The 17,680-nt window shown below is 31.2% G+C and overlaps 1 protein-coding gene across 1 annotated transcript in view; it reads right to left on the bottom strand.

Moving 5' to 3' along the window:
* Positions 1-693: 693 nt before the first annotated feature.
* The window catches only part of LOC129218091 (hemicentin-1-like), a 116,782-nt gene continuing 99,795 nt past the window's right edge, over positions 694-17,680 (bottom strand). The window contains exons 15-18 of the mRNA XM_054852288.1: positions 11,977-12,010; positions 8,653-8,834; positions 5,153-5,241; positions 694-961 (exon numbers count right to left, since the gene is read on the bottom strand). Coding sequence (XP_054708263.1) covers positions 5,186-5,241; positions 8,653-8,834; positions 11,977-12,010 — 272 coding nt within the window. The 3' untranslated portion in view covers positions 694-961; positions 5,153-5,185. The remainder of the gene's footprint in view (positions 962-5,152; positions 5,242-8,652; positions 8,835-11,976; positions 12,011-17,680) is intronic.

Here is a 17,680-nt window from a genome sequence, read left to right as displayed (position 1 = left end):
CATACGGTGCTGCTAAGGTACAACTTTTGGAATGTCAAGTTGTTAGACATGGCACTGAAACTCCTACTACACTATAAATTTATGAGAAAGCCTTTAATTTCATTGTATTGTATTTTATTTCAAAATATTTGGATAATATTTCTGTGTTAACCCTGTAAGACTTGCATATGAAAGTTACTTGACTTATTAGCAAATTAATATCTTAAGAACCCATCTCTTTCTTGAGAGGAATCAAAATGTATCCGAAAGTTAGCCATATAAATATGTTCACAAGATCTACCAGTTAATTTAAAATCTAGGGCAAAATATTAAGCTGTTAAGCGATCTAACGTGTCTCAAGGTAAACACTGTCCCTAACAACAGCAGATACATGTAGAAAAATCATATTATATAATAATTAAGAGTTAAACATGTTGCGTATTTAAGAAAATGCGTTTAGATTATTTTCACTGCGTAAGAATTAAATAATTTGAAAAGAAGTCGAACAATTTTCAAAGTTGATAACGGAATAATCTTTTGTTCTCCAGTTTTTAAACTTTTTGGTCGTATGAATCTTTGGAATCGATAAATTTTACAAAAGCTGTTGCATTTACTTTTTATTATAAATTTCTTAAAACTACGAAATTTTTATAATTTCGTGGTTTGTTTCCAGAAGCCATGCCAAAAATATTCCTTGTGTGAATCGTAGCATGTGTATAAAAGACAATGGGACTACGTGCCGAGAAAACCCAGGAAGGCACAGATTATGTAATCCAATGGATTTTCGGTTATTTATTCTCATAAGTCCCTCTTATGTCTCAAGAATCTTCACCACTTATAACAGTAGCATGTTGATCACGATCTGTACTTCACAATAAATCGTTGACATGCTGGACATAAAATAATGAATCTGGAGTCTTTTTCTTCTTACATACTTCTTTGTATCCTCTTAGTCATTTAGTCTTGGGAATGTAATCATAACCTGCAAAATATATAAACATAATTAAACCTTTATTTTTTTGTAAAAAGTACTTGCGCGCGGCACGAATTGAAAAATGCAGCACGAAATTTAAACACAAGCCAAAGTATTTTAAATTTATAAAATGTGTTTAATGTTATTTTTTTTTTTTAACATTAAACATATATTTTGAAAAGCAAATTATTTTACGTAACGCTTTAAAACATCAAGTGCAGGTGAATACTTTAATCATAAGTACATTGCTACAGTTTTGAAATCTATTACCAGAACCACAAATATTAACTTAAAAAAATAAAATGCATTTTTTTTTCATCTGTGTCACAACAGATTATGCAAAAATGTGATTTTGCGCTGAAGAATTATGAAAATTTTAAATCTGGCCTGGAGAAGCTAGCTTAGTTGATAGTTTGATAGGTAAAAGTTAAAATTAAATCCGTTTTTAGTCTACTTTCCCAGTAAAAGTGAGAAAAAGAAGAAAAAGGCATGAAAGAAGGCTTAATGCATCTTAAAAATATCGCGAAAAAAAAGTCAAAAATAAATAAAATAATTAAATAAATATCGAAAAATTAAAAATTGGAAAGTAGGGTATTGAGATGGGGAAAATGTCTGTCTGTCGTTCTGTCTGTCCCCTCTAATAACTTTTAAATGAATAGTCCGATTCGAACAAACTTTTTTTGATCTAGAGATCTCGACGAGGACAACTCATTCCCATACTTCGCTTTTTGATTTGAACATTTTTTGTTCAATTTTGAACAGTTCAAAAAAACTTAACATTAGCGCCTACGGAGAAATTCAAGGCAATTTCGAACTGTGAGGCGAATTTGCTTCAAACCAACTTTGTAGGAGAAAGCTTTTGATGAAAAACTTGTATATAAAATATCTTTTTGATTTGAACAATTTTCCGTTCAATTTTGAACAATTCAAATCCCTTAACATTAGCGCCTACGGGGAAACTGAAAGTCAATGTAGATTCCATACTTGACGGCGGATTTACTTCAAACAAATTTTGTTGGAAACATCTCTTGACGCCAAACTCCAGACTCCGACAATTTAGGGGCACCTGACTCCGACTCGACTCCTGTGCCCGATAATTAATCGACTCCGACTCCCCGACTTCGACTCTGACTTCGTAGCTTTGGCAAAAATTTATACACGGAGGACAAATGACTGACTACGGTTTTTGGATATTCGACTCCGACTCTTTTATCCCAAAATGAGATTGACTCCAACTCCGACTGCGCAGCTATGGTTTTAACTGTGAAATAATTATGGTTGATATGACTTGTTTTTATTTTCACGCTAAAGTTTTAATTTATGTATTCAGTTTTCGGCGAATAAACTCGAAGTCATTTATGTTTCTGCATAAAGATATGCGCAGACGATTTTTTTTTTTTTGACAATGAAAATTATTTTTTTAAATTGTTTTTACTGTTTTTATTTATTTTGGTAAGTGCATTAATTCATTAAAAAAAATTTGGCAACAGGGGAAAAAGAAACGATTTTTTTTTGATATGTTGTATTTATTTTATTGAATTTATTAATTTTAATTATTATTTTTTCGTTTTGAAAGCTGTTAAAGATTTTTTTTATGGAAAAAAGTGTATTAGCTGCTTTGTTTAAAAGGTGCTGCTATTTTATTTGTTCGTTTTTTTACGCATCTAATTTTTTTAGATGAGTAAAGAATATTTTATTCCTAGAAATCAGCTTAAAATATTTAAAAAATATGGTTGAAGCAATTTGCGATTTTAGCTATTTTTGAGAATATTGTTTATGTACTAGAAAGTAGTATGGGTATACGGGAAAGTAGGTTCGTTTAGTTCTAGACGGAAATTCTGGTTCAAATACATTGTTACAACTTTTCCTGAAATTTTACGGTAAAAAGTACTGACATCCACATTGCAAGTACTTTTTACCTTAAAATCCTATTTTGATGTAAAATTTTGCGGTAGGAGAAAAAAAAACAAAGTTCTGTGGCTAGTTCCACTGAGTAAAAGAGAACGGGATAGAACTGAACGGGAAAGCAGTAATAGGAGATCAGGCTGAAATCTATTACTTTTTCCGTAAAATTCACTGCAATATTTTTTTGCACTGTAAACACTATACTTTACATTTATCATTTATTTCAAACCAGTCTGAACCTTGTATTTCCTTTCATTGACGTGATCTAAAGGAACGCTCTGAGCTGCCAGGCAATCAGGTGTTTGCTACAACTGCGGGCAGCCATTTTGGCAAAAATGGAAAAAGTACTTTTAGCTTCCTGGTTGACAGCCCCAACTAAGAGATGTATCTAAAACTCTGAGTGAGTGCTTGCTGCGGTATGGTGAAATCCCGTTTCTTCACAAACTCATCTTCCTGCAAGACGTCGCACAGTGATTCAAAACAACAGAAGAGCGGAAAAAATCCAATAACTTCGAATATTCTCAAAAAATGCTACGAAAAATCGTCAAAATTGGTGTATGATAATATTTATCTTCATGCTTGCTGGTCGTATACAGAGTGAAAACTCAAATTTACGTAACCCGTATCTACGTTTTTCCCTCATTTTACGATTTCTAACATCAGGTTCCAGTTTTTCCGTATACTAATAATATTAATTTAACCCGGATAAAAAGTTTGTTAATTATGAATTTCCGGCATTTTACATATCCCCTGGGAAGTTAAAAAAAATGATTCCGAAATAAGTAATGTGTTTCCTTTTGTGCATTTTTTAAGATAATCCAATCTAATGAAAGTTAATCCATGAAAACAAAAATGCTACTGCTCCATCTGTAGCCGAACTTTTGTACTTTCCAGCTGCCAATGAAGATGAACAAGAAGAAGCAGACACACAACTCGTATCTTCTTTCAATATTACATTTAATAACTGTGAAGTTGAAATACTAACTTTTTATCATAAAGACCAGGAAAAAAACTTGCTAAGTATTTCAATTTTGAAGGATGCTGCTTTTACTTTGGATTCAATGACCAGTACATTTTTACGGACTGTTTTCGCCTAAACGCCCGGATTCACAACTAAATGTTTTAAAATGATAGGTACATTAATGCTCTTTTCGTAAGGAATCAATTTTTTCCTTTTATAAGGGAGTCATCGTTACTAGATTTATTTTTTTTTTCTAATTTAGTTTTTGCTTTCTACATATTTCTCATATTTTTACGTTTTTTTTTGTTCGGTCCTTTTAGAAACGTAAAATCAGGGTTTCACTATGCTTCAATTCATTTATATTTCTAGCAAAAAATAGTAAATTAAATCAGGTGTATACATTACACAAAAGTTTTATTTATTGCAATTGTGATAACACACTTGAGCAAAATTTTTTGGCAATGTTGACAAGCTGAGAACAGCTTTATACTAGAATAATTTCGAAAAGGAAATCCTTAGACATTTAAAATGCTAGAGGAGTTGTTAATTTCATGGTGTTATGAACATAATGGGTATTTAACTTTTTATGTAGATTTCTGAATGAGTTTTTAAAATTTCTTTCTCATATACGTATATCTACTTTTAAAGTCATACTAACGGGTCCAAAAATTGTTATTTTCAGGTTACTACTGCATTGCATGTAGAATAATGTTACGCATCTAGCTATAACAATGTAAAGCTGTTTAAAAAAAAAATCCGTCATATTTATTTATCAAAACAAGGTTTGCCCCAAAAGTAATGGGCCTTACTTTTTTGCCACGCGAATACACCACGCACACCTTCGCGATCGGTTGGAAATGGTGAAGGGGACTCTAAACTTTCCGGGAATGCCTGGTTCGGTCGCCTATGAACTCTCGGAGCGATGGGAAGTCGTTTTGAATGCGGACGACTGGAAATTCTAATTCCTATAAAATCAACAGATTTTAAATCAAGTAAATATTTCCCATAAAAGTCCTGATCCCCCATCATATTGTGCCCGCAATCCGCGAAATCTCAATTGTTGCATCACTGTTTAAATTCTTGAGTTTCATCAAGGTATCTGGTGAAATGGTGAAACCAGATAAAAATTAGGTTGTAACAAAGGTAGTCTTCTTAAATGCTGCAAACTTTGTCATAACTGTTGGTGCCCAATATGTTTGTCATGATTTGTCACATAGACTTCCGCAGATACTTTTGCTGAAGAATTGCGCATTTCATCCATAGCTTAGTAAAAAATCGAAAACAAAAAGTAGTAATAAAAATTCCGGCCTATAAAAGAATAATGCTTTACTCACCTTTATTAATGTACTAATGTTTTCCGCGCTTCATCATCCTGCTTTATTCACATGGTCGAGCTGACATATATCTCTTACTCTGTACATGTCTGAAATGATTTAAAAAAAAGAACATATTGAAGTTAAAGCAAGATGATGAGATTGAAGCTTATGTGCAAAACTATTACTAAAAAATAACTTTCAAGTATTTTAAAGGGACAAAAAGTTCATATTTAACCACTTATGATTTTATTCAGTCATACAGCACTTTAAATTTAAACATTCTGTCATTAATTTTTCTCTATTTCAATAGTCATCATTTTATTCTAAAGAATATTGACAGGATTATCATGTCTTCTAGATCTCGCAAAGTTTACGGTGTGCAAAAATAATAGCCAGATGTTTTGAGAATAAATTTACATTACGAGTCAAAATGATTGCAAGTTTGAGAAATCTGTCTTTTTTTTTTTTTCAATATGAGTCACAAAAATAGTATTGAACGTTAGTTATTGAACGTAAATTAATTTTTTTAAGTACAAATGTAGAATTTTTTTTAAAGAAACAAAAAGTGAAGTTTTGTATGATAAAAAAAAAAACGAAAGAAGCGTTTCAAAACTTCATTTAATCCATGCCTAAAAGAGCGGTTAGGGTCATCAAATGAAAGGCGTTCCAAACACATGATGTGCTTCGGTTCAGTTGCTCTCATTTATTATTTTTTCTGATCAGAGTAATTCTAAATTGTATCTTTTTTTCACTTTATTTCAAAAGAGTCGAAATGGAATCTAATTTCCAAAAATCTTTTAACAAATTTCTTACTTAATCTATTTTTTTGTGAAATTAAATAATTACTAAACATTATTATCATCTCATGCTTGAAAAAATGTTAGTTTTCTCAAACTTGCAGTACGTTTGTCCAGTACAGTCTAACGTAAAAAAATGATGAAAAAGTTATGAAAGAATTTACAAAAAAAAAAAGTAAAAAAAAAATAAAATAACTAAATAAATATTTTTTAAAAAAATGAAAGGGAAGGTTTTTGAGATGAGGGAAACGTGTGTACGTCGGGTTTTCTGTCCCTCCTAATAACTTTTCAGTTAATAGCACAATTCAAACAAACGTTTTTTGCTCGAAAGATCTCGGCAAGAACACCTTATTTCCATATTTCACTTTTAGATATGAACTTTTTTTCTTTCAATTATGAACAGCTAAAGAACTTTAAAATTAATGCGTATGGGGAACTTTTAGGTCAATATAGAGCAAGAGATTTAAAGGCGGATGTGCTTCAAACAAAATTCGTTAATAAACGTTACTGATGAAGACCATACATGAACAATATTTTTTTGATTAACCTAAAAATTCATACATTTTTGTGTGAGAAATCAACAGCACTAAAAACTATTTTTAGGATCAAATCATTCTGAAAATAGTGCTGATTCTCAATATATTTTCAACTCTTTGTCTCAAGAAATAAGAAACAAATTCCTAAGAAAACTCAAAATATATTTTATTGTAGGTTATAACTCATGAAAATTATCTATGGAAAGTTATAGCTTCGGGAATCCTAACCTGGCAGTCAAATCTGATCTGCGTAGCCTTCATAATACTGCCAGGTTAGGTTTGCTTTAAACTATAGTTCGGCTGAATCGAAGTGAAGTGAATTCAAAGCTTAAATCCTCTTACTTTGCAATAATGATTTTTAATTTATGTTTTTAAGTTTAGTTGCAAAGTTTTTTTTTCGCAACGGAAAATAAATCGAAATTTGGAGGAACTTTTTTTTTTCAAAAGAAAAAGTTGCAAACGATTTTGTTTTTCATGAAAAAAAATTTTTAGACGAATTTATTTGTTTACTATTTATTTTCTTTTTTTTTTTTTTTTGTTTAGAAAATTCAAGGCATTGTTTTTTTTTTTTTTTTTTGACCTAAAGGAAAGGAACTGCGAACTTTTTTTGGCTGGAATTATTTATTTCAACATGTTTTTTTATTTGTAATTTTTTTAACGATTAAAGGTTTTATTAGGAAAAAACAAACATTTAAGACGCTTTTGCATTGTTAAAAAAAAATCTGCTACATTATTACTTTCTTCTTAATGATTTAAATACGAAAGTTTATGTTAGGATGATTCTTTTAAATATTTTTTATCATTTTGTTCGCCAGTTTACCTCTCATGAAAAGTTTACGCTTAACATTTGACAAAATAGATAAATTTGAAGAGGCCCTATTAAAAATGTGATTAATGTTTGAAATTTGGAGAAGAAAACTGAAAAATTGATATTGGGTATGTTTACAGGTAGTTTTTTTTCCCCTTTTTTTATTTTAATGAGTGGCATATTTTAATCTTAGAAATCAGCTTTAAAGGATCATTGGTGTTTTTCATATAAATTCTAGAAAACTATTTTTTGTGTACGGGGAAGTTGACTCGTTTAGTGCTCTACGAAAATTCTTGACATTTAGAAACATAACTGAAAAGAAACATTTATGAGAACTCAAAATTTAAAATTTACTTTAGCAGCAGTTCACAGATTTTACGAAGCGTCATTTAATATAAAAATCATAAATCCCAGACAGAAAGTGCCGAAGAATTGTATCTGAAAATGTATCAATACGAGAATATACGGCGTTTGAGTGCCCGTTCTATGACTTCTTTGCATAAGAACAATCAATCTAACACTTGTTTTCTTTAGAAAACAAGCTGATGTGTGCATTACATAACTTCCTTTTACTCCAATTTAATGTCATTTCAGCATTATTGGCATTTTTAATGTGATTCCATAGTTTACTCTATAAATGTCATCAACAATGGCCAAATTGAAACTAGATTTAAAAAAAAAATCGTCAAATATGTCTCCAAGTTGGCGGCAAATCTTGGCGACCAAAATACTGGTGATATATCGCCAAGTGTCAGCCAAATTATAACACCACTTGAGTTAACATCGAAATTAACTATGATTTCCCTCCCAAAAAGGGGCAAAGACTCTTTAGAAACACCCGAATGCAACCAAAAAGGAAGATGTACAGCTGTTATGCGACAAACATACGCACATCCGCACATACAGACGTCAAGAGAAAACACGTTGTAATTAACTCAGGAATCGTCAAAATGGATATTTCTCGTGTCTATACATTCTTAGGCACTTATTTACTTGTGGTCGAGTCAAAAAAAAAAAAAAAAAAATTCAACATTCATTCGGGGTTGAGTAAATTGGAAATTAAGATCGATTTTTGAGTGAAAATTTTTTGCGAATGCAGTACTTCCTTTTTTGTAAAAGGAAGTAAAAATTACAAAAAGGAAATAACAACTTTTTATTGCAAAAAATGAATTGAACATTCTTCTGCACAATTAACATTTAAAAAGAGAAAAAACTATGCGTGTTATTTTAAACGTTAAAGGAAGTCTAAAATACATATAAATAAAATTTTGCGCTGTTGAATAGTGTGTAAAAGTAGTAGATACCAGCCAGTTATACGCTACCTGTGCATATGACAGAATGTTAACTTTTAAGGTAGGTTTATTAATGCCTTTATACCTGGGCAATTATTTGGAAGAAATCTTCTTCCTCTAGAATGAACAGGTGTCGTACTTAGCAGGTACGGGTGCTTCTTTTCTTCTTGTATTAGTGGAGGTTTTATAAGTCCTGATCCCGTTAAAGGTGGAGGAGTCAAGCTGCCACACAAAGCTGAAACCTCACTACAGCCACGTACTTCTAAACTGAAGAACAAAATCGTGAGTAGAACAATATTTACATCATTAGAAAATTGCCGATTATATTACGAAACCACAGCAAGTGATGCGTAGCGTTAACACACAAGTCTAAGTTTTCCAAAAGCGGTGAAAAAATATTGTTTCAAATCTTATGCATACTGTCAGATATAACTGAATTATAAATATCTAAGTTTTTACTTCACAAATAAAGAAAAGTTCAAAGGAAGGTACGGAATATACTTCTAGAAATACCTATTTACATTTAATGTAAATTAAATTGTTACAAATCACTTTTCTGCTTAGCTTCAATGGTAATCTTGATTTTAAAATCAAAAAAATAATTTTCACGCCAATAATAAGTCTGCTTTCTTTTGCTTCAAATACATTTACAATATTTATACATAACTATAAATTCTATAGGGTCTGGTGGGGGAAAGTGGTCAATGGGGTAAAGTGGTCATACGTCAAATAAATGGCTATAGCTTGGAAATAAACGTTCGAATGAATGTGAAACTTTTATTTTAGAGTAAAGCAGTTAGAAACTACCTTTTGAATACAAAATTTTACAACTGGAAAATTTTATTTGGTAAAAAAAAAATATTTTGCGTGAATGTGAAAAATTTTAAAATCTTAACACCTATTTTAACATCCTTGGGAAATTTTGTTTGTTAGAATTAGGAACAGATTGACTGTACTGGAAGCTTCCTACATTTCTCAAGAACTCTTACTCATTAGCAGTTAGCTGAATCTATTTTAGATAATTTTTTAGAACAATTTAAGTAAGATGGGGTAAAGTGGTCATAATATTAGGCTTAACGAATAGTGTTCTTCTAATGTCAGTTAATCTTTAGGTATAAGGCAGATACAAATTAAATATCAATTTTACTCAATATGTATTGTTTGTACAGTAAACGGGGTTAAATATACGAGTATATGCGTATATATACGCATATATACTCGTGTAGACATGTACATAGACGTATTCACATAAATGCGCCAATAAATACATATAAGGGTATCTGCAAGTATTTTTTATCCACACAGCTATACATTCTACTATACACGTATATGCTCGCTTATACTCGTATATATAAGAACACTTATATACTCAGGTAGACACACGCCATAAATTTCATCAATCGATTTAAAACTTTCTTAAGTCCTAAAATGTTGTGTAAAATTGTATTTGTGTAATATATATATATATATATATATATATATATATATATATATATATATATATATATATATATATATTACACAAATACAATTTTACACAACATTTTAGGACTTAAGAAAGTTTTAAATCGATTGATGAAATTTATGGCCTTTAGCTGAAAAACATGATGCGTCGCATTCAGATCCCTCTCTGTTGCAATAACGAGACTTTTGAAAAACTTTCATCAGCCGCTGCGCCTTTGTTGCGATGCGTGTATTAGAGCTACTACGGACCGTAACTTTCAACAACTGCTCTAAATATTTCTTAAAAACTAACATGTTAGGTAAAATCATCTTTGTGCAAGAAATTTGTGCCTTGCTTTGCCTTCTGGCTTTGTGTGCATGTAGCCCGTCAGTGATTATAACTTCCTTATGATTCTTTGCTTCTTATCTTTCTTCCTCTTATCTTTCTATCCTCCCCTCTCACACCCCTTTGATTTTTGCCCAAGAGCTTAGATTCACTCTGTAGGCCGACATGTATATAAGCGTATATTCTCGGGTATACATACATGTACTGGTGTATACACGTTAATGTACGTATATACGTCTATACAGGTATATAATCGTGTGTACATGTGTATATACTCGTGCTTCTATATTATATATACGTGAGTAGACACGTACAAAGACGCACTGGATATATCCACGAATTAACTCGTGTATACTCGTATATGTATGCATGTACACTTATATATGCGTATATACGTCTACTCTACACATATATACTCAAGTATGCACGTATTTTCTCGAGATACAAGTGCATGCGCGCATATGATGTTCGTTTATACGCGTATATACTCGTATATACACGTGACACGTACATATACGTGACACGTATATACATGTGATACGTATGTACTCATGTAGACACGTAAACACTCCTGTAGGTAATCAAGTATACATGCTTATATACTCGTATATACACGTATATACTTGAGTAGGCACGTGCATGCATGTATATGATGTATACATGTATCTACTCGTATAGGAACGTGTTTACTCGTGTATAACACGACACGTATATATTCGTGTACACACGCATGTACTCGTGAATATACTTGTAATTATAAAAACAACTGAAATATACAAGTATTAGGGTTCTTTATAATGGTTTTGTTACTATTTTTAACTATGACCACTTTACCCCATGCTATGACCACTTTCCCCCACCCCATGGGGTAAAGTGGTCATAAAAACATAGGGAAAAGAAAGTTCTATAAAACTACTAAAATCAATATTTTTCTTCCTAAAATTCAATGTACCGTGTTCTTTAATAATGCAATGTAAAATAACAACAAAAAAAGTTGAAGTGTTTAAAGAATTTGTTGCATTTATTATCCACCTAAGTTGAAAACCTACGATTTTATGACCACTTTACCCCACCAGACCCTATAAATTAGTAATATACGAGAAGTAATGCTAACATTTAAATTTTTGTATGCATATAAAAGTCAAAGTACATTGAAATAAATAAATTGTTTAAAATGATGGTTAACTTAGCATTTTACTTACGTTGCTCAATAGCTGATCATCCACTAAGATTGCATATTGCATTGACAAAACATACGACATAATCGAGTAAAAGTAATGTTGATTGAAATTGAAATTTTATCTAAAAGTAATGTTGGTTAAGTTCTTTTTACATTAACTTTTACCGTCCCAGAAGAAAAATGTTAGTAGGAAATAGAATTCAATGTGAAATTTTCCCTTATTTCTAAGTTAAATCTTATTTTAAGAAATTAAGAACCGAAAGTAAATACATTTACCTAACTATTTTTGCTAGCAGTTTTCCAATTAGAATTCGCATTTTTGACTGTTAGATAACACTCAATATTGGAATATTTTCTTACATAATAATACTAAATGTAATTAGAGTTTAAATTTTCTCACTGTTGTTAACATTTTACCATGGTTAGGATATGAGACTTACTTTTGCCTTTCATCCATATCTGGTTTATCAATAGCTAAAATGAAAAGAAAAGATACAGTTAAAAGAATGAGAAAGTATAATTTAATGTATTGCTTGTTTTAGCTTAGTGTAATGTCACTGAATTTTAAAGAATGAAACCGAGGCGTGTTCTTCAAGTAAGTACCGATTGAAACAAAAAAAAATTATAATGCCTTCTTTAATGTTCTTTTGAATGCTGAGTAAGGGGCTGCCCACCTCTTGTGATCAGGTTCAGAAAGGTCTTTAGAATCCCAAATAGCTAGGAGAAAACTTTTTCACACAAGTAAGTAACAATGCATTAACACAAACAACACATTAAGTTTCAGACATTAATATGGTTAGCCAATTACAATGATTCTCAAAGTTAGAATTTGATTTTTTAGTTTAAAATGTTTCCTATCTTTTCTAAATTCAATAGTTTAACGATATAATAGCTTGATAGTTAATTATTACATAAGGGACACCAGTTTTAACATTTTCCATAGATGCATCTTGCTTCGTGAAAGGTATTCTCAGATACATAATAGCCAATTCGCTGATCGAGTAACGCTCCTGACGTCACCAACAATGAGATTCGTGTCGTAGCTTTTGTGGCGGCATTATTTTATTGTTGAAGCACCAAAATCTCAGTAGATTATTTAAAATTTTACAATATGTTCTGGCAATGTTTGACATGCAGAGAAATGCTTTATTTTGACGAGGCTGAACTGGATCCGGCAATTTAACTGTTTTACTGGTAAGACTAATTTTAGGAGAAAGAAGAAATGAAGTTTTTATCCGTCATAACTTAACGGCCGAATTTCCAGTACTAAATAAACCCCAATGTGTGTGCGCATTTTTTTATTGTGAATTACTGAAAGTTAGATTTACCAATGTACAGGTGATTCTCTATTTAACGACTTTCAAGGGACCACAAAAAAATCGTCCTTAAGTAGAAATCGTCCTTAAATAGAATGCTTTTAAAACTACAGCGGAGCATCTGGAAACGTGAAAAGCCGTCGTTAAATAGAGAAAGTCGTTAAATAGAGCGTCGTTAAACAGAGAGCCAACCATATCTATAAGCGAATTCAAAGGTGATTAACTAATTTTAGTTTATTATAATTCTGCCTCGATATTTACTTACCGTCCTCTAATGACTTTACTGACATGTTTTAAAATTATGATCATTTTTATCAGTTATTATTATCTAACAAGTAAAAATAACAGCGTGATTATAAGTCACAATGAATTATGCTTTAAATGCATTGATGGCAGAATTGGAGGTTATAGAGACAAAAATAAATTTTGATAAAAAAAAATTAATGATCAAAATAAGAGCTCATTTAAAATGAAAGAAATTTAGAAACGCGACAGTAATTTTCAATACTTTTGCTGATCTTCTCAGTATCCTTTACGTTTCATGGGCCTAAATGTAATTTACAAATATATTCTACAATTGCAGTTTGAATAAAAAACAGTTCTGTTTTCGTAGGGAATGACACGTCACAATCAGTTAATTTCGAATGTCAAAGTCTTTTTTTTTTCTTTTCTTTTGAGCAAGTGAACGTCTCTACATCCCAAAATGAAATAAAAAGGATACATCCTATAGTTATACTTATATGCCTTCCATATTGTTTTTTTTTTTAGTTTATCGTGTTTGAAGTTCTCGTTGTGTTTTTATGAATTATTTACACAATATTAGGTATATTAAAATTGTAAGATCTCAATTGCAAAAACTAAAACGGTGGCTCAATTGAAGTAACAGACAAAGCACAAAATATATTTTCACACGAAAGGTTAAATCATGGCATGATGATTTACATGCAATTTCAACTAAAAGTAATTTCGATTTGAACATTGGAGAACGTAATGGTGGCTAAAAATCATGTCTATTCTTGAATTTCAAATCACATAACAACTGCCCTCTGTGGCGCATCGACGAGAACTTTTGAAACGGTACTGGCCTCACTTAACTTCACTCATAAGGATTGAAGGAGGATTGTTTTGAGCGATATTTGGTCTCGGATTGCTACCTCCTACCCAACAACAATGTGCATTATGCGCATTGTATGCCATGTATCACCATAATTACATCCAGTCAAAAGACCCGTTAATATAGTATTGTGGTATAGGAAGACATTTTTAATACGAGTCGTGTTTTAGTTGTCCTTTATGACCTTGGCAGTACAATAGTCTGATAATGATAATACAATAGGAATGTTGCAACCTATTAAATGTTCATATTTTGGCTATTGGATATTGTTAATTGACCCTCAAAACTAAAAAATTCACCATCGCCGAATTTTAAAACACCATGGTTGATTTTCAATGAATTTTAAAAAATCCACGCGCAAAAGTGCGCTCTTCTGAAACGTCACGAGCCTACGTCACAGGGCGCGAATGGGCAGCCTTCCGCCGAAGATCCCTTGTTTTCGCTAGGAACATTTTGAGCGCGCTGATATTTATATTTTTTAGAAATTCAATAATCCTTTTGAACACACTATGGAGACTGGATGCGTTAAAGCACAATTTAAATAATCTTTCTCATGTAACATCAATGGTTATATTCGAAAATTTCCGAGAGGATGAGAGGTTTAATGTTCCAGAAACGCGAGGAGTTAAATGCGAGGAGATAAGCCTTTTACGTTTCGTCTTCGAAGTCGAATGCGTGACCTTCGGCTTCTGCCCTATCGGAAGAGCGCATGACGTCACTTCCTATGCCATTTGACGTCACAAGAGCTTGAACTGTAAAAATTAATTAAAAAAAAAAACTATTTATCGTATCGCAAAAATTTTTACACCTATGATGTTCATACATGTTACTCTATCATATAAAAATAAAATTGAAAAATCGAAAACTTCCCTATTCACTCGGATACGTTGCTGTTCTTATTCCAGCACAACTGCTCCCTCTCTTGACTTGATTTTCTACTAGAGGACGTGTAATTGTATACGAATGTGTGCGTGTAATTCCGCCTCGTGTAACTGCCCTGAATTTTAAATGGCCCCGTACTTGTCAAAATATTCTCTGATTAGTTGATTCGACAACTTTTAGCGCTAATTTATGTTTGCGATATGATTGAAAGGCATTTCTGTTGAAACTTATGTAGTGTTCTGTTTGGAGAGTATTTTGCACAAGATGTAGCAGGATAATATCCACTACTTGTATGCTCTAAATATAATCTCCTGTCATGCAAAAATCTGAATCGATACGTTTTTAATTTTAAAACTTGTGAAGGCAAGTGTATGGATCAAAGAACTTTTCCTTTTCTTTTGCAATTTAACCGCAGTTCCTTTGTACATAAATATATATTTCACACCATGCAGATAAAAATGAGAGATAAATCAATCAATCATCTTACTATGAGATAGAGTATAAAAGCTTAGAATTATTACTTAATATTAATACAAGAGTAGGTTATAATACACACGGAAGACCGGAATAATGTTCGTATGCCTACAGAAAAAAAATTAAAAAATAGAAACATTTTAAAGATGAACTGAGAGGTCCAGATGCATGACTAGTTTTCTTCATGACTGTATTTAATAACATAATATGCGAACATAAAAATTATAATCGGTATTAAGTTTCACTAAATGCAGTTTTTCACTCTAGTATTATAAACTCCAAAGTTGAAAACATGTTCTTTATTGAAGATCTTATTATCACACTCAGTTTTGCATTTTCAGGAAAAGCCCAAAAAACCCCTTTCCGTACGCACAAAATTTCTATAAAGTATTTAAAAGTAATCTATTGTAAAAATCACTATTTCCTGCAGAAGAATAGCAAAACCATTCTTATCCCTTAAGGTTTACTTCGAACTACTTCCATATTTTAAAGAGCTACAAATGTTCTTTTAAAAAATCTCGCACTTTGAGCAAGAAGATAATTTTAATAATCCTTTATAGTTCCGTATTATGTAATGCAGCCCTTCTTACTTATTTTTAACTTTGTGATACACATGTTTTGACAAAATGAAGCGATTTCAATTTTATGCAATATGGTAATGTAGCTTTTCCTAACGGCATTTATGAGGCTCCGAAGAAATTTGAAATTCTAATGATGTAATTTTATGTTTCCGTATCCCATCTGTATCTTTTGTAAAAACTTTTTTTTCAAAACCTTCAAACTGTCCTTGTACATTAAACTTTTGATGACTTGCAGAATATTTTTAAATAATTGTTGAAGACAAAGTAGTTCGCGAGGATGGAAAGTTCTATTTTTGTTTTTAGTTAATGCAATCTGTAGATTTTTTACTTTAAAACATATACTTTGCATTTTTGAACGTTTTCAGAGTAATAAAATTTATTTTGTTGATTTATAAACTAAAGCAGTGCTTTTAGTAAATTTTAATTCGGAGTTATTTAAAATTAGTATTACAGAGTAGACAGCTCAAAGGAACTCTCGCATATCGCGAATCTAAACATACTAATAATAATAAAAAAAGATTTTGGTGGAAGATCTATTTTTCTTGAATAGGTCTATGCTTTGATAGAGCTATATAGTTGTTTCATTTTCATATTTCACAAACTGCTATTTCATTAAGATTCTAGTTTTGAGATTGGATTTCAAGTTCTAGAATATTTCGGTTCTAAGGGTAGGCGTTCAAAGAAACCGTTGATAATATGCTGCAGGTAGAACGTAAGACGTTTGAATTTTAGCATAACGTTTGCACGTTCGAAAAAAAAAAAACCGTATTTTTCTTCCATACAACAAGCTGGGAACATAGAGGGGGAGGGGGGCTGAAAATCGATGTAACTCTTTACAAATTTGGGAAAAAAATACTGTTTGATAACATTTTTTTTAGGCTTTGTAAAGGAATCAAATAGTTAAATTAAATTTCCATCAATAACTTTTGGGTTTTTTATGTCGAGCACAAACGTGCAAAGCACGTTTTAAACTGATAGTTCTACCGTAGTATTTTGCTAAATCGTTAGTTGTATTGCTAAACTATGAAATTAGTTTAAAAATTGAAACATTATTTGTTTCTCATTCACCGACTTGAACTGTCAATCTCAAAACATATTTCACGAAAAAAAACAAAAAAAAAACAAAAAAAAAAAAAACGTTAAAATAGGATCCTTAAAGAAATTATTGATTTCAATGCGGTCAGTTACGAGATTTCACTTTAGTCTCAAAACACGTTTCTTAAAATGATCAAACAAAGTATCGAAGGATAAATTGAGTAGCTTTGTATCACAATTAATAAAAAGATTCAAAAAAATTGGAATTTTAGCACTGATATTTTTTAATATTGAGTAGAGAATCGAGAAGGCTGGGAAGGATTTCCGTTTTTTTACTTCTCTAATTTAGATTTAAAAAAATATAGAATTCCAATAGTACTTTTCTTAAGCTACGTAAAAAAACGTAGAAATACAGAAATAAATAAATAAATAAATAAATAAATATATATGTATATATATATATATATATATATATATATATATATATATATATATATATATATGTGTATATTAATTTTAATTCTGAAATTTTGTACTCAAATTATGTTTTTCGAAACCACGAGTTGCGACACGATCCTACTCATTGGAGTTATTGTTTCTAGAAACGGCTCCTGTCCCCCCAAATCTGCCCCTCTTCCTGGGCGGTTACGTGTGTCTGTGTATATTGGTGTGTGAAGGCGTGTTTGCGTTCATGTGTATGCTTGTGTGTGTGCTTAGACCTGTGTGTATGCACGTAGGCGTG

This window comes from Uloborus diversus, chromosome 1, assembly GCF_026930045.1.
Source record: "Uloborus diversus isolate 005 chromosome 1, Udiv.v.3.1, whole genome shotgun sequence".
Classification (NCBI taxonomy): domain Eukaryota; kingdom Metazoa; phylum Arthropoda; class Arachnida; order Araneae; family Uloboridae; genus Uloborus; species Uloborus diversus.
The sequence above is the reverse complement of the archived record's forward strand: the minus strand, read 5'-3'. Positions and strand labels throughout refer to the sequence as shown.